General features: G+C 33.9%; 1 protein-coding gene and 1 long non-coding RNA gene across 2 annotated transcripts; one reads left to right on the forward strand and one right to left on the reverse strand.

Moving 5' to 3' along the window:
- Positions 1-2204: 2204 nt before the first annotated feature.
- LOC137716335 (uncharacterized) lies at positions 2205-3772 on the reverse strand. Its single transcript, XR_011065660.1, has 3 exons — positions 3615-3772; positions 2878-3029; positions 2205-2665 (listed from the first exon to the last, which is right to left on the reverse strand). It is a non-coding gene; the product is annotated as an uncharacterized lncRNA (long non-coding RNA).
- Positions 3773-10166: 6394 nt separating this feature from the next.
- LOC137716477 (heavy metal-associated isoprenylated plant protein 47-like) lies at positions 10167-12765 on the forward strand. Its single transcript, XM_068455936.1, has 3 exons — positions 10167-10252; positions 10683-10761; positions 10882-12765. Exons 1-3 carry the CDS (start codon positions 10247-10249, stop codon positions 11160-11162), a joined length of 366 nt encoding a protein of 121 aa, XP_068312037.1. The 5' UTR covers positions 10167-10246; the 3' UTR covers positions 11163-12765.
- The last annotated feature ends 6202 nt before the right edge of the window (positions 12766-18967 follow it).

An 18967-nucleotide genomic window follows, 5' to 3' on the forward strand; every position in this document is an offset into this window, starting at 1 on the left:
AAGTTTACAACTTTGAATTTGTTTCAAATAAAAAAAATAAAAAAACGAGGAGGAGGTGGAAGAGATAACCTTAAGTCGCTGCTTGCAGAAGGAAGAGAGGTTGGACTGGAGACAGTGAGAAGCTTGTCGTTGTCATCGGTCAATCCCTCTAAAACCCTTTCATTGCCACTACAGAACTACAAGATCATTTTGCTGAGGACGTCGTCGATATGCTACATCGGTTGTTGATATATGAAGGACGAGATCGATTCGTTTGATAACCAAAAGGATGAGATTAACGAAAGCCCGCAGAGGATTGGAGGGGCGAAGCGAAGCAGCCTTGCTCTGATGGTAGTTGCCATGTCAGCTAGATGAAGGAGGAAATTAAAATAAAAAAGATGAAGAATGAGCAGAAAAAAAAAATAAAGACAGAAAATTAGGGAGTGGGGGAGAGTCGGGAGACTTCTACATAGATTATTAACAAATGAAGATGGATAAAAGAAAGATAAGAGAATTCTAGAGAGATTATTAATAAATAAAAGACATAGATTATTAATAAATGAAGATGGATAAAAGAAAGATAAAGCTGGTTTATTATTTTACATTTAACATTATACTCATTTTATACCATTTTTGGTCATTTCACACAGTTACAGCTATTTTACATAAAGATTTAGCAAATACTATAATACTGCTTTTTTTTTTTTTTCCAAAAGCACTTTTACAAAAAAAGTTTACCAAATACTCTGCTGCTTTATTTCATAGCTACTTATTCTCACAGCACAGTAAAATCATTTTTTTTTTCAAAGCAGAACAATACCTAGCTTGCCAAATATAGCAAGCCTTTTAGCCAAGGCTAAATCTTTTTAGAACCCATGTGGCCTCAGTTATACATTAAAATATGTATTTTAGAGGGCTAAATTATAATTCAGGCTATGGTTAGCCTTCTATCAACGAAGATGACTTGGGCACTCTTTTTTTTATTTTTATTTTTATTTGTTATATATTCTTTGGTAACAATATAAATATTTTTATCTTAACAAATGAAAATTAGCATATGATCGTTCATGTAAGCAGGCGTGAGCAAAGTGTCGATAGAAGCAGAGACAGGGCAGCTGGAGGTGTTGGAGATGGAGTTGATTCCATGAGATTGACCATGTCATTGAGGAAGAAGCTTGGCCATGCCACCATACTAAGTGTTGAAGAAGTTAAAGGAAAAACTGACGAGAAAAAGTCAACTACTTATCCAATAACTTGGACATCAAGCTATATCCGATATCCACAATATCCTCTACACTATCACGTAGTTCATGATCAATATCCACAAGAAGCCAATTGTTCTATTATGTAATTGTTGTTGACATTGAGTTTGATGATTAATCATCGTTCCTAACCAACATTCACGCACCTTACCTGTCAATATATATTTAAGAGAAATAATAATGTTTAAGTTTACACCACATTTGATATAAAAATATGACAAGTTAAAAATTTCAAGAGTTTATGGCACAGATCTACAACGGTGATGTTTCACCTTGATCTCACTCTCACTCATTCGTGACAGGAATATATCATCGTTATGTGTACCTGAAATACTTTCGATGTAGGTTTTTTTTCTTTTTTTTCGAGACAATTGTGCTTCTCTCTATTCCTTTGTTGACCAAATGATTTTGGGGTTTTGAGATTTTAGCTTGTGGTGGTAATGTTTCTATGATCGGTTACATAAAACTTCATCAGGTAATTTTGGGGTTGTAGTAATGTTTTTGTAAGCGATCTTGCAACCACAAAAAGCCCACCAAAAAAGCCCACCACAAATCTAAGTCTTTGCCTGGATTGACTCGCAAAGATGGCTCCTATGTCGTACGATATGTTCTTCAGCAATACCATAAGAAATAACAGGACACTTTAGTTCTTGACCAAATGCGCAGACTTGTTCCAAACCCTGGAATTATTATTATTATTTTTTTTTTTTTGTCTCAGTTATTGTGGTTGTAGAGCTTTTTAACAAAACTGTTTTTGTTATTCTGTGAGAATAAACAGCTATAAAATAAAAAAATTTAGTTGGAAAACTTTTTTCAGTAAAAGTGCTTTTAACAAAAAACAGTGTCTGAATATTTGATAAACTTTTATACAAATTGATGTGAATAAGTTGGTCAGGCATAATGTACAAGATGAAATGACAAAAATTGCGAAAGAATTTACTATTGGGGGAATATTAGCATAAATTGAAAGTTTAGGATGCTCAAAATCAAATTGAAAGTTCAGAGCAAAATGGAACAAGGTCCGAATTTCAGGAGATTCAAGGGCTCCTGCTAAGAGAAACTGCTCCTGAGACGCATCGTATAAGACAGACAATAAACTTTTATGCAACAAAAGCAGGATTCTTAGTCCTGTTAATTCGATACTCGAAATGTTACGTCCATTTCAAGGCATATCTTTCATCAATCGAAATATCCATCATGGAATACTCCTCTCCTCTGTAACGATTAACAAACCCGACATAACTTACTTAGAACGACAATACAACCTTCATGAATCTAGCGCAGCTTTCCCTTGTCATAAGTAGCTATGTTTTGGGGCTCGCACTCTGGACTAAACAATCGAACCAGCAAAGCAGTGGATGAGCTCACAGATACCGCTCCACGAGCCGCCCACCAAAGACTCCTCGGAACTGTAATTCTCGGACCTGCAAATCACAGAAACAACAACATACAAGCCCTGACTTTGTATAAATACAATAGAATGGATAGTATTTACAGCTACAACGAGGCATTCAACATGGAAAAACAAAACCATCCGAAAAAGCAAGTTTGTCTAAGGCTTAAACTTGGCATTGGATTATTATGATCAAGCACGTAACATTGAGTTGAATAGAGAAAGCATGTTGATAGAACAAACCGTAATGCAATCTGCAAAGGATCCAGAATCCCAACGATCCGCCAACAGTGAAAATACCGGCAGTCTGTTCCACAACTTTCTGCTACAATTCAGAGCTTCTTTCTCACACCTAGTAATGCTATTGGGCTTAACCCACTGAAAATTGTAACAGCCTAATTCAAAAACAAATTAAAAGTAAGCTAAAGTGAACAGCACCGGAAGCTTTTCATTTCCCTAACAAATACCATCATGCTTCAACCACTTGTATATTGCACAAAGCTTCTAACATTATGCATACTCATTAGTCACAAGCACGAAAGGCTTTGACCCAATAAAGTATAACCTGAAAATTTAAATCTATATAACAAATGTACGCTGTAATTGAAAATTATCTCATTGCGGCAATTTGTCGAACACCTTCTGTGCGCTCTTTCCCACAGGGCAGTTTAAGAAAAAGCTTGTATAACGCTAACACAACACAAATCCAATGGCATTACAGCGCAGGTGGTGTAGGGAATTACCTTTTTGGACCTTTGGGAGGAAGACAAGGCTGAAGACTGATCGACAAACAGACCACTTATCAAATACAATTCCCAAGCACAAGTTAAACCAGTGAAACCAAGAAAACTAACTTATTTTCTCAGAATCATCCTATTTTCCCAGAAAATTGAAATTTTCCATAGAAAAATCAAGAAAACGAAAAAGTAAAACCCAAACAAAAATGCAAAATCAAAGACCTACAGAGAGCAAGATCGAACCTGGAGCCTGGAACCTGGAGATGCAGAGCTTTGAGTTCCACTCCGTGGGGAAGAGAAAAGAGAGGCTACGGGAGAGGATGAGGAGGAAGGTTGCGAGAGACCTGGGAGAAAAAAGCAGCGGCAGATAAGATGGAAGAAGATGATAGAATTTTAGGGTTTGTTTTACGATGGAACGAGCTATCAACACATTTTATTTTACTTCTCACACAATCTTGATAATTTCTATCGATTGATCTTGTTTAATTCATACAGCCGAAATTACAAAAATATGTAAGAAGTAAAATAAGATGTATAAATATACCCTTTTATGATTTGGATGGTGTAAATATTAAAAAAGATAAAGAGGCATTTTTGTTCTAAAATTTTCTAATTTTGTATTCCATGAGTGGAACGAGTCGTTTCATGAGAAAAGTGAAACGGAAATTTAATCAAATTCGTTCTGTGGGACAACATGTCCCCATGTCTTTCTTTCACACATCAAACCTAGGACAAGCACGTTCCTTCCCACTTTGTTTTGTGTCGTTTTCTGTACTAAACGTAACTATGTGAATGGTGGCAGTTTTGACCATGGGACTGAAGGTATTGTCGTAATCAAAACCATGTTGCTGGCCATATCCTTTGCGTACGAGACGGGCTTTATAACGTCTACTGGAAGTCTGGAACCATCTGCGTGGTGCGTGACTTTGAACACCCAATTACAAGGCATTCTGATGAGGAGATGGAGGCACTAGAAAATCAAAGTAAACGTCAACTGGATTTTACTAAAGAATTAATTTGAGTAATCTCCGGTGTCGTTGGCTAAGCGTGTGGAAACCTAGGTTTTTAAGCTGGGGAAATAGATTGTCTCCTGTTGAGACTAGTCAACAGTAGGTAATGGTATTATTAAGCGGTTAGGCGGGATTTAGGTGGAGGCTTGAGCGGACTAAACGGATTTTAAGCAAAACTTATTATATATTATATAAATAAATGCATATTTATACTTTAAAAAAAAACATAATTGTATTGTGATCTATCAATTGTAAAATAAAATGACATACAAATTATAAAGTTTTTGAATGTATTGCAAAATAGGTAACAAGCATATATGAGTGTTCATCCAAGTATTTAACAAGTCCCTTACATTTTATTGACAAAATAAAATTCAAAAATTAAAGTTACTGACTTTCTGTCTAAATGAGAGTCGTGACGTAGGGGGCACCTAGGCAGGTTTAGGCGAGCTAGGTGGAAGCCTAAGTGGATTTAGGAGCACTTTCTTAATTTTTAAATGCCTAGAATCTAATCGGGACAGTGACTAGCCGCCTAGCACCTAGATAAGGACTAAGCGACGCAGAGATTTTTAGAATAGTGCTATAAATATAGCATAGCTTTTTGGTACTTTTTATTAACCTCTGAAGTGTTCAAGTACACGAAACAAAAATACCCAACAGAAATTCATCGATTCATAGAATATAGAGTTTCCGTACGGAAAAAAGCTAGATTTTTATACAATGGTGCAACAAAAGATAGTTATGAAAGTGCATTTGAGCTCTTGAAAAACTCAGAACCAAGGCCTTGATGATTGCTGCAGTCGCTAAAGGTATGCAAAAAATGTGCACCAGTCTTTTAAACTTAAGGCCATCGTCATCCATGATCTAAACGGATCCTTTAGTCCAGAAATATCTAAAAGCCATCTCCTGCAAGCAGGTTAGAATTAGAGAGCTAATTAAAGAGCTACCAGGCTTGCCAAATATAGCAAGTCTTTTAGCCAAAGCTAAGGGCTGGTTTGGTATTGATGTGCTTTGAAAAAAAAACTGTTTCTGCTTTGCTGTGAAAATAAGCAGCTGTAAAATAAAATAGTAGAGTGTTTGGTAAACTTTTTTGTAAAAAGTGCTTTTGAAAAGAAAAAAAAACAGTATCATAGTGTTTGATAAACTTTTATGTAAAACAGATGTGAAAAAAAGTTGGTTTTTCAAAGCTGGGTTTTGCAGCTTTTTGTTTTTGGTTTTTTTTACCCAAAACTATGAAGAAAAAAAAAACTGAAACTAAATGTTTACCAAACATAAAAAAGCTCCCAGCATTTTTTTATAGTTACTTTTTTCAGAATCACCTCAGTATCAAACTAGGACTAAATCTTTTTGGAATCCATGTGGCCTTACCTATACATTAAAATATGTATTTTAGAGGGCTAAATTATAATTCGGGCTATGGTTAGCCTTGTATCATCGGAGATGACTTGGGCACTCTTATTTTATTTTATTTTTATATATATTCTTTGGTAACAATATAAATATTTTTATCTTAACTAATGAAAATTAGCATATGATCGATCTGTAAGCAGGCGTGAGCAAAGTGTCGATAGAAACGGGGACAGAGCAGTTAGAGGTGTTGGAGATGGAGTTCATTCCATGAGATTGACCATGTCGTTGGGGAAGAAGCTTGGGCATGCCACCATACTAAGTGTTGAAGAAGTTATAGGAAGAACTGACAAGAAAAAACTAACTACTTATCCAATAACTTGGACATCAAGCTATATCCAATATCCACAACGGACTTGGATTGTCTGTCCTCCTCATCTCATACTCTTCTCATCCCCTCCTATATTATATGGTCACGGTTAAGCCACATCAACATTTTATATTGATTTTTTTTATAGAAATAATAAGACAAAAAGCACTGAGAATATAAAATGTTGACGTGGCTTAACCGTGACCACAGAAATAGGAGGGATGGGAAGGGTATGGGATGGGGAGGGCAGACAATCCAAGTCCATCCACAACATCCTCTACACTATCACATAGTTCATGATCAATATCTGCAAGAAGCCAATTGTTCTATTATGTAATTGTGGTTGACATTGAGTTTGATGATTAATCATCGTTACTAACCAACATTCACCCACCTTACCGGTCAATATATATTTAAAAGCAAGAATAATGTTTAAGTTTACACCACCTTCGATTTAAAAAAAAATACAAGTGAAAATTTTCAAGAGTTTATGGCATAGATCTACAACAACGATGTTTCACCTTGATCTCATTCTCACTCATTCATGGCGGGAGTATATCATCGTTACGTGAAATTTATGTGTACCTGAAATATTTTTAATGTAGTATTTTTTTTCAACTTGCACTTGATAAAGGCATGCATTCAAAATAGGGATAATGATCAATCAGGATAAAATGCATGAATTCAAGACAATGTACGTAACAATTGTGCTTCTCTCTATTCCTTTGTTGACCAAATGATTTTGGGGTTTTGAGATTTTAGCTTGTGGTGGTAATGTTTCAGTGATCGGTTACATAAAAACGTCATCAGGTAATTTTGGGGGAAAGCTTTAGGATTTGTTTAGTAATCTACTTAAATCCAACTTTTTAAAATCAAAAATAATTTTCAAGTTTTAAGCTTTAAAAACTTGTTTGGTATGACTATTTTAAAAAATTGAACTCATGACTAACTCAAAAATATAGTATATTCTCTAAAAACATAAAAAATGAGTATTTAAAGTTTTTAAACTTAAACTTACTCCTTTCTTTTCTCTCTCCCCTCCTCTCTCACTCCAAATCTCTCTCTCTTTCTTTTCTTCTTTATCTCTCCTCTCTTTTTTTTACCTCCAATACACTCTCTTCATTCTCTCGGTTCTTTCTCTCACTCATCTTCCTCTCTATCTCGTCTAATCCTCTCTCTTCTTTCTCTTTCTATCAATCATCTCTTACTTTCTTTCATCATCTTTCTCCCTCTCCTGCGACCCCCTCTTTTTAGATCTCTTTGTTTAGTTTAAGTCGTAGGATTAAAAATTTTAAATCGCAAACCAATCAAGTTTTTGAGTTTTAAAGAAAATTATTTTCAAGAAATATTTTTAAGAAATGATAAAAAATTTCAAATAGAAATAGACCCTTAGCTTGTGGTAATGTTTTTGTAAGCGATCTTGCAAGCACATGAGATTTTTGGAGTGTCAATAACAATTCTCTTATATAAATTGATGTGAATATGTTAAATGACTAAAAGGGACATGGTAGTTTAATATGATATAATAATTGTCAAAAGAATAATGTTGGGATAAAGATTGTAATTTTTTTTAAATGTGTGGGGGTATACTTGCTATTTAAAAATTGCATTAAATGAGCATTGATTAATATGCTTTGAAATAAAATAAAATAAAATGACATTTTCTTTTAAAAGCATGGTAAACACTGCTTCTGTTTTTTTTACTGAAAATATGAGTATACCCCTTGAAATTCAATTTTGTTTAACTAAAACCCATCATGATCTCTAACAAAAACCCAATAACTAGGCTCCAACTAAGCAATATCCATAATTAAGTTTGACTTGGCAAAATTTGTATTTTTGGATGTCTAAATTACCCCTAATAACACTTACTTTGGGTTTCTCACTTATTATCTACATTTATTGTACATTATTTCATTCAATTAAATGTCTTCAAGTACCTTATGGGGTTTGGAAAAAAAAAAATTTAAATGTCATGATTCCTATGCATTTAATAACAAAAATTTACATGATGCCAATCTTCTTATATAGTTGTTTTCACATGATGCTAACAGGTAAATTAGTATATCGTACGAATATAAAAAAGTAATTTTATTTAAAATTATCAATATTATAAATATAACATATTAAATGATTTTGCACAACATATGTATAATAATAATAATATAAATTCCTAGTAAATTATGTAATGATACATGCGAAATAATTTACCTACAAAATAAATAAATATTTTTTATTCAAAATTAATTAAAGACCAATATTGTGCAAAAAAATATATATATGTATATATATATATATATATAAAATAATTTACCTACAAAGTAAAAGAATATAATAATAACAAAATGTGGCTATTATATATGTAATATCACATGAAAAATAATTTAACTACAAAATAAATAAATGTTTTTAGCCAATTGACTCAAAATTACTTAATTAATTAATCACATTTTATTTTACATAAAAATATGAATAAATTAATTGTACACACACACACACACACACACACACACACACACACATATATATATATATATATATATATAATTTTAACAAAATGTGCCTAATACATGTGGCATCCCACGTCGCCCAGGGGAGTGATCCTTATATGTATATTCTCATCCCTACCTAGCACGAGACCTTTTAGGAGCTCATTGGCTTCGGGTTCCATGGGAACTCCGAAGTTAAGCGAGAAGGGGGCTAAAGCAATCTCATGATGGGTGACCCATTGGGAAGTTCTCGTGTGAGTTCCCAAAAACAAAACCGTGAGGGAATGGTAAGCCCAAAGCGGACAATATCGTGCTACGGTGGTGGAGCGGGCCCCGGAAGTGATCTGTCCCAGGCCGGGATGTGACAATATTGTATCAGAGCCTAACCCTGGCCTAGTGTGCCGACGAGGACATCTGGCCCCTAAGGGGGGGTGGATTGTGACATCCCACATCGTTTTGGGGAGTGATCTTTATATGTATATTTCCATCCCTACCTAGCACGAGGCCTTTTGAGAGCTCATTGGCTTCGGGTTCCATGTGAACTCTGAAGTTAAGCGAGAAGGGGGCTAGAGTAATCCCATGATGGGTGACCCATTGGGAAGTTCTTGTGTGAGTTCCCAAAAACAAAACCGTGAGGGAATGGTAAGCCCAAAGCGAACAATATCGTGCTACGGTGGTGGAGCGGGCCCAAGAAGTGATTCGTCCCGGGCCGGGATGTGACAATACATACATGCAAAATAATTTACCAACAATGATTGTCAAACAAATAAAAGAAATGAAACATATGATGATAATAGAAGTATAAAGTAGATAATTTTATAATAATGAGGCTCTTATTTCCCACAATTATGGTGGATAATTAAATTCATTAACGCAATTAAAATGTTGTGGCACAATTGTAAATAGTTTGAAAATAATAAGTATTTGTTTACATGGCAATATACTTCAAATTTGGGTTTTATTTGGATGTTTAAAATGAGATAGGTTTTTGTCAAGAAAATAAGTGTTGCATTGGCTTATATCTAAAGTACCTTTTTTTTTATGCTTTTCTACTGTCATTGACGATAGGTTTTAAAAAAGAAAAACCTTTTTTTGTTTTACCAAACATATTTGATGTTCCAGATTTTTTTAATAAGCTACTTTTTTTAATAAACTGCTTTTTTTAAAAGCACCACAATCTCAAACCAACCTTTAGTTTTATAACTAAAAGCTTTCAACTTGAAGTCCAATGTATTCTTTGTTTTGTTAACACTAAGCTTTCAAATTGCATATGAAATGTAGAATGACCCAATCATTAAGTTAGATAGCACAGCCAACTTACTTATACGATGACTTGCCAACTCAATATCTTTCTCTTATATGTTAAGCTTTGCAGCTAAAACAGAGAATTAAATGCATACCGTGTCCGTATCTGACTTGCTACTAGTGTGAAAATCTTGGTTTCCAAGCAAATGATCGTTTGTATGTATTAACAACCCTACTTCATGATACTCGTTTTCGTAGGGACATGCACACAAGTCAACAAGAAGTAATATTGTATGAAGACTAAGCTCCTATAAATACCTTATCATCGGTTTCTAAGTGGCATCCAAGTAACTCAAGGAGAAATTGAGAGTAAACATTTCATAGATTCATAAGACTACTTTTCTGTTCCCGAACATGAAGGTAAGCTTTTTCATTTGTTCATATATATATATATATATATATATATATATATAATTTATATACTTAAGTATTTCGTTTCTTTACAGAAACAATTTCTTCACACTCATGTTTTTTTCATCTCTTAATTACTCTCCTTTAAAACTTCCCAAGGAGTGTGTATGCGAGAAAAAAGTGTTGGAAAACCACTTCGTTTTCTTTATTATTTTAAAATTAACTGATACACTTAAGTATTTCATTTTTTAGAAAAACGATTTCTTTACACTCATGTTTTTTCGACTCTTAATTATTCTCCTTTAAAACTTCCCAAGGAGTGTGTATGAGAGAAAAAAGTATTCGGAAATCACTTCGTTTTCTTTATTATTTTAAAATTTTCACCTTTTTAAAGCTAAATCAAAAGGGCTTCAACTATATGTGATCTTTATATATGCAGCAAAAGATAGTCGTGAAGGTGCAGATGAACTGCGAGAAATGCAGAACCAAGGCCTTGAAGATTGCTGCAGTTGCCAAAGGTATGCATCGTAAAAATCATCAAGCAATCGGGTGATATATTGAAATGATCATTGATCATTCATATGAATTATTGAAAATTACTTAATTAATCAACTACTGATGAATCACTGATTAAGCAGGTGTGAGCACAGTGTCCATAGAAGCAGAGAAAGAGCATGTGGTGGTGATCGGAGACAGAGTTGATGCCGTTGACTTGGCTAAATCATTGAAGAAGAAGTTTGGCTTTGCCACCATAATAAGTGTTGAAGAAGTGGGAAAACCGGAAGAAGTGGAAAAACCAAAAGAAGTGGAAAAACCGGAAGAACAGCCAGCTGAGCCAATTCAGTGGCCATCAAGCTATATTCACTGTCCACAGTATCCAGCTGTGCTGTACTACTATGATGGATTCTACAGATGGTAAATTAATAGCATTTCAAAATTGATATGGCGCAGTAGTTTGAATCGGCTCCCTGCAACAGACCTTAAGAATCATGTTGCATATGGTGCAGCACTTTTGTCCTTGTTGTAATTGGAATATAATCGTCTCTATGAAAATATAAAACAAATATTGCATCACCTTTAATTGTTCTACACGTTAGCGTATTCAAAGAGCAAAGTAGTGCATTAATGGCTTCTTCTTCTTTTTTTGGCATTAGATCTGGGTCCAAAAAATCAACATGCTATTAGGTTAAATTCAGTATTACATTTTCTTCACTTTTATTTTTTATATATTAATTTTACATTTTTTTAACTATTAAAATAACTAAAATTGTCTAATTCCATGCATTTTTTGTTTGTATTTTTAAACTTTGAATATTTAAAATTGGTTTATTTTTAATCTATATAATATTTTCTTAACAAAAATACTAATATACTAGCATAAACTCACCTCAAGAACATACGACCTAACTCAAGGAACAAATATGTAAATGGATAATATACTTATTAGCGAGATATGAAACCTAATTAAAGGGTAGATAAATACAATTAACTTGTGATATAGGTTGATTATAGAAATTAAAAATAAAATATATGAACGGGGTTTGAAGGAAGAAGAAGAAGAAGAAATAATATATATGAATCAGGGTTAGAGCAGGAAGAGAAGAAGAAGAAAAAGAGGAAATAACAAAAAGAAATAAAAAGAAATAATTAAAGAGATAATTAGGAAGAGTTTTAATTCCTACAATAAATTTCATCATTAAAGAGATAATTATTGATAATAAAGTAATCCTAAACTCAAGGGATCGAACCTATATTGACAAAATGAACTATTCTTAATATTGGCTAAAAAAATTGAACTTATATCAAATTTTCTCTTTTTTAAATATTTTATATGTACAACGATATTAGCGGTGAGGTTGAGTTAATCTACACAATAATTAACAAAGTATCAAACTCACAATTCATGAAAGCTGAACCTAATACTCTATCTTAGAATAAGTAGTTCCTAGACTAACACATGAGTCAGTAAAGATAGTTCTCTTCACTCTATCAAGGCCTAGATTCGAGTCCTGATGATGGTAATATTTTTAATGAGCGATCTATAAAAAATAAAATAAAATAAAATAAAAGCCTAAGACCCTATATGTAAGTCATCAAAAAAGCTTATGATATGTCATTGCCCTAGAATGAGGTAGTGTATCTTCCCCTTAAACTTGTGTTAACAGAACAAAAATATTATAAGTGTAACGTTACTTTTGTACATTTTATCTTATCTATGGAGAAGAACACAATAATTTATGTACTCTGCATCATCTTTTAGTACCCATGATTTAAGTTTGATTATGGCTCGTTTTTACACCTAGAAGCCCAAGTTTAAGAAGTGACAGCCTATTTTAAAGGCACGAAGGACATAAAAACGGCCAACTTTATATGTGTAAATTGGGTTCAGAATTCAGATCCATAGAAAACTTAACAAGAAATGGAGTTGGCCCTAAAAAATTTATAAAAAGAGAAGAAACTTTCTAGGTGCAAGCTCATAGTGAGTTGGGATGTGTTATCCACATACCCTATTTTATCTCTCACACACCTCTTAATAATTTATGTCCGTTGATCTTCTTCAATTCATCCGATCCAACGGTTGAAAATTTAAAAAATGTGTGAGAAGTAAAATGGGATGTGTGGATATCACACCCCTAATGAGTTATAGTATTATGTACCAAAATGTTCAATAACAGTTAGGGCTAATTAGCTAGGCAATTCTGTTGGTTTTGCTACCACATGTTGATTTCTTTTCTTTTTTTTTTTTGTCAAAAGGATAAAATTTTATTAAAGTCTAACCGAGACGTTTACATCTTCAACAAGAATATCTCTCTTAATTGAGACACCACATATTGATTAGGGTTTAGTAAATCATATTTAATAGTATTATATACCAAGGTGTTCGAGTTGGGTTCACCCTCAAGATAGTATGAAGTAATTTCATAATTAATCCACTTGAACATCTTGGTACTTGATTCGGCTAAATTCATTTACAAATTATTAGCACCTGCAAAAGTAACATACTAAAAAATTGGTGTAATATACTATTTTTGCAGAGTCATGACAAACTAAAAAAGTCGGATGAGAAGGTTTGGTGTGTGTTGGTTGGTCCATATGCACTGGTTTGATGGCTTATCCTAGTGCTGAAGGTTCTCCAACCAAGCTAGCTAAAGGGCTATAAGCCAAAACATAGACCGTTTGACACAAAATTCGTCTCCAATCGAAAGATGGGCCAAAAGGCTTGCGGATAGAAACCAATACCATGGCAGTTATATATATGCCCTTTATGCAAAGGGATCCCCATTTTTTGAAAAAAAAAAAAAAATTGGGGATTAGGTGTAGGGCCCACTTCACATCGAATTTCAACAATCCGAATCTCTATTTTGTACGTCTCGATTCATAGATCATCCTTGCAAAAATTCAATTCAATCTGAAATCATTTGCCTATTTAATTATCGAGAACAAATTTCATTGTTTCTTATCTAACAAAAATATTCGTTAATTTCTTTGAACTCAATTAGATATCTTAAATATTTCCGATTTGGCTAACATTTTTCAAGGATGATTTATGAAGTACAACTTGAAAAATAGATAGTTCAGATCGTTAAAGTTCGATGTGGTGTGGACCCCACAACTAATCCCCTTTTTTCAAAAAAGAAATGTGGACATCCTCTTAACCGTTAGATTTGGCTTTAATAAAATCATGTGATTAAGATTTTGTGGCCTGTAATTTAATCTCAGCCACAGAATTTCATAGTCAAATCTAATGGTTAAAAGGGTGTCTCCATTTTTTTTTTTTTAAATGGGGATCCCTTCCCTTAAATGGTGTGTGTGTGTATATATATATATATTATGACAATTAACCACAATAAACATATTTAGACATTTTGTTACTGAAATGGTCATTGTTTATTATGTCGTCATTCTAGTATTGTTTATATGTCATTGTTGTGTCGTTGATAAATGATCGATGAAAAATGATTATTTCTGTAAATCAAGTGTCCAGTTTTCTTATATTTTACTATTCAATTTTTCTTATAATGAAGTTTTATTAGAATCATTTTCAATAAATATTACAAAAATAAGTAAATAAAATAGTATAAGGAGTTACAGGTTTACCACCACCTGCCCCCTGTGATAGTGTTAACTTTCTTCACAGCTACCATTCAAACTGTGACATACAATTGGTAGGGCGCCATGACCCAATTGTCTTTCTCAATGTTATCTTGTAGGCAAATGGCTGTTTCAGTTTCCGGTTCTTGTTTGATCATCTACATTCAATCAACGGCCAGGAAAGAAAGAAAGAACCAAGATTTTGATATTATTTTGGTCCTCTATTAGTGATGATTTAATTTAATTATGAACTCAAGCCAAACGGGTCACTAGATCTCCTTTAATAAAGTAAAGTGTTTAATTAGAACTAGAGAAACATAAACTATATTCAAATAACAAATTTATAGAATATGGATGGTTTTATTTTATATATGAATATCCAACTTTGCAAGCAACTGACGAGAACATAAATAAAAATCTGTATATAGGAACCTCAAAATTTCTTAGAACTTTGCAATCACATGGAAGCAGGTCATGGCTATACCCACCATTATATATATATACATAAACAAAAAGGCCTTATTCTATTAACTGGAGTCGGTTATATGTATCCTAGAACGCCAATGAGCTCGATTTTATATAAGTTTTCCGTTAGGTCAAAGTACTTGATATCTTTTTTTAAAGTATATTTTCAAGTCTTACTAGGTCTTCTTTTATTCATTTTCTCCTAAGTTTCTATCTCATAATCACATTATATATAGAACCAGTAAATCAAATCTTGCTTTAACGACATTTATCCCATTACCCTTTATTGGTTACTAAGCAAAATCTAGTAATTGGTTGTATAAACTTATATGTTTGACAAAAAAAATATAATACAATCAGTGCATCTATATATCATATAATAATACATGGATGGTAGGGTTTCTAGAAGATTGACTCTGCCCATCCTCACCATCAGTGCCCATACATTGAATCTTCATAGGTAATGCAAGTTGCAACAAATGTCTATGCCACTCTTAAACACACTGTTGATTGCATTTCTCGAAGATATGAGATTTACTTGCATACATAAATTTATGCGGAAAAGATCAACGATGCAGATTAAAATTCACACTGCTCAACTACGTAATTGCTTGTTTGCGGAACCTCTTTGAGGCACTTTAACAAACATTTTGTCTCTCGCCCTAGGTTATGTATCCTTACATTAACCTCGTAATCGGGCAAGTCAATGAAAACCTATTTCCTGAGGGCAACTGCCCCTCAATTTCCCAACCCCAAAAGAACCCCCCCTACCTATACATAATTTTATGTGCAGCCAATAGCTTTAATTAATCACAACTGTTAGACCAAACAAGTAAAAACAACCCAATATTTTCATTTTCTGTTTAGGGAAAGAATCATCAACCCTATAAAAGGAAATTATGGATTATGAAAGGCCCTATAATCCCACATGAGTATCCTACACATATAATTGGCTTGTGGCAGTAAGCAAGAAACTAAAATGAATCCACCAAGTGGTTTATTGCCTGCATATAAGGCTCATGATTCATCAGAATAATCTGCCCATGTCCCACTAGCATAGCTGCATGGTATGTGCTTTATTATATATAGAGGAAAGTAAGGCTATCTCCAACCGAACGAGGGTCAGAGGGTTCATTTTGGCCCTATGGTCCTCCAAGATATTAATATTTTAATGAATAGTACAAGATCATATTTGCCTTCATCTCCAACCGAGGGCCATAGGGCTCGTTTTAGTCCTGTGACAAAAAACCATCTCCAACCGAGGGCTAAAAGGTCATAGGGCCAAACATAATATATTATTTAAATTTAAAAACTACAACAACTTAAATTTAAAAAGGGTGATAATTATGTGAAGAATGGTATAGGAATGGCTTAGGTATTTATAGGGAAAAAAGGGGAATTTAAAAAAAAAATTAATTAATTTTGGCCCAAAAAAAAAAAAGGACAATACTGTCGGATATATCCGACAAAAAAATGTATTAATAATGAAAAATCCAGCCCGACCTGGGGTTAGCTAGCTGGCTGGATTGAGCCAGCCGATTGGCCCTTTTTTGTCCAGTGGGGCCCACGAGCCCTTTGGCCTAGCCCTCAGTTGGAGACGGTTTTGCTATTTTCGGCCCTTTGACCCTCTGAACTCTTCGGTTGGAGATGGTCTAAGTTACTTGTAATATTGCGGAAAGGGATCCTCTCTGGATCCCTTCCACCTAATCTTCCTCATCAAACAATTCGGACCCTTGAAATTTGATCCAGCTGCTACAAACAGGAGCCTACTCTAAAAGTTATAATAACTTTAGCCATTTGATCAAATTTCCAAGGGTCCGAATTGTTTAATGAGAATGATTAGGTGGAAGGGATCCGAATCCCTTTCCCAATATTGGGATGCTTTGTAAGGATTCTAGCTGATATGTCCCACAGAAAGATACCTTTCTTGTCGACTTATATTGTATGCCCTAGACTACAATTAAAGAATCTTCATTTGCCAATATAAGAACTACGAAGAAAAGAAAACAGTGGAGCTTGAAACAAAGTAGGCTATTAAAGATTAATTGTATTTGAATTAAGTTAAAGGGACGAGACGTTCGTTATCACCTCAATATTGAGGTCACATCAAAGACACTTCAAGCCTTCCAATTAGCCCTTGGATTAATAATGATACACCCCGATCCGGAAAGTTCACTTGAACTCCAAATCAAGTAAGTCTTATATGTATACTCTCATCTTTATGTAGCACGAGGCCTTTTGGAAGCTCACTGGCTTCGGGTTCCGTAGGAACTCTGAAGTTAAACGAGTAGCACGCAAGAGCAATCCCAAGATGGGTGACCTACTGGGAAGTCCTCGTGTAAGTTCCCAGAAACAAAACCGTGAGAATGTGGTAGGGGTTCGAAACGGACAATATCGTGCTACGATGGAGTTGAACCAGAAATGTGATGAGGGCCCGAGCCGAGATGTGACAAATAGGAACACCCACCTTTGATGGATGCGTAGCAAACAACAATTGCTGCTCATATTTTATTTTATTTTTTTTAAGAAAAGAAAAGGGGGAACAAACTAACTCAAGATTCCAATTGTTTTATTAAGTAAATCATGTTTAATTACATTAAGTGGATAGTGGATATCATAGCATGCATATGGTCCAAAAAGCTTAATGGGATGATGATACCATCAAAAAGCTTAATGGGATGATGATACCATCAAATAATTTTAAGTTTCCACATTAATGCCATTGGATTTGCCTATTAGGTTGCATGGATCAGGATCCTCTCCTGATCTAGGATCTAAGGATAAGGATCCTCTTGACCAAGGGGTGTGGACCGTTGGATAAAAATCCAACGGCTACAAAGAGGGAGGTCCCTTTAAAATTTTAATAATTATAACCGTTGGATTTTCATCCAACGGTCCATATTCTTTAGTCCGGAGGATCATCATCCTTAGATCAAGGGAGAATCCTCATCCAGGTTGCATGTCCTTTTCCTTTTTTTGCCTTTTGAATATTAATTATATTTTGAGACTACTAATCAAATACATCTAATTGTGATTAGTGACTCATGACTTTACCTTCAAAGTCACCACAAAACTAAAATACATGATGAGGTGAGCTAAACATCCTAAAAATGCATAGGCAGAAGCTTACAATATAAAATTACCAAATCATTACTATTCCTAGTTCAAGAAAATAACATGGATGACTGGTAGAAGAAAAGCAACGAGGAATTGCTTTTCAACAACTACCCTTCTGCCATTGACTGGGAAAAAGACTTCTAATTATCTTTATTCAAGGTTTATAATAACAACAATAAAGTCTTATTTCACTATATGAATTCTAGAACGTCATTGTGTTTGGTTTTGCATTAAGTTTTGCGTTAGCTCCAAGTATTCCATATCTTTTCTTAGAAGTCTATTTTGCAAGTCTTCCCAGGTCTTCCTCTATCATTTTTGTCCTGAGCTTCTGTGTCATAATCACATCTTCTAATTGAAACATTTGTAAGTTTTTGGTTCACATGTCCAAAACACCTTAACCATTTTCTTTCCAATGGTATAGATATCGAGTCAAAATGATCATCATGACAAATGGCTCACACGTAATAAAAAAAATTAAAAAAAGGGGTCATTTCCATGATATTTGCTCGTTTTAGATTGCTTATGTAATTACATAACACTTTTACTCATTAGTGTTTATGTTATAAATGTTTTTATCATAAACACGTTGAAATTAAAAAAACATTGTTGCAATCGCAAAATAGTACTCTATAATATAAAAAGGAGAACTGCTAAGGAGACTTTAAAAATAAGACTATAAATTCTCTACCATCTCATATGTTAACGTCAATTTCTATGTTAATATTACAAAATATTGTGTCAAACATGAGATGTCCATAAAAAGTCTCATTAGACATTAAACATAACAATAAATAAGCTAGGATATTACTCAAAAAGTATAGATGCTTTGCTTCAGAGCCCCAAACACCCATGCCATGATCAATTTATGTGAAACAAACCAAAAATCCAAGCTTAAATCCCCACCCCCACACGCATACATACCCCTTCATATCGTCTCCTCAAGTAGTTTGTAATCCAACAAAACTAAAATACATGATGAGGTGAGCTAAACATCCTAAAAATGCATAGGCAGAAACTTACAATATAAAACTACCAAATCATTACTATTCC

Source organism: Pyrus communis, chromosome 14, assembly GCF_963583255.1.
Source record: "Pyrus communis chromosome 14, drPyrComm1.1, whole genome shotgun sequence".
Lineage (NCBI taxonomy): Eukaryota > Viridiplantae > Streptophyta > Magnoliopsida > Rosales > Rosaceae > Pyrus > Pyrus communis.

Bases quoted from the DNA above. Each gene is read 5' to 3' on its own strand.
- LOC137716477 (XM_068455936.1), top strand. The intron at 10,762-10,881 runs GTATGCATCGTA...CTGATTAAGCAG, and splicing joins GATTGCTGCAGTTGCCAAAG to GTGTGAGCACAGTGTCCATA.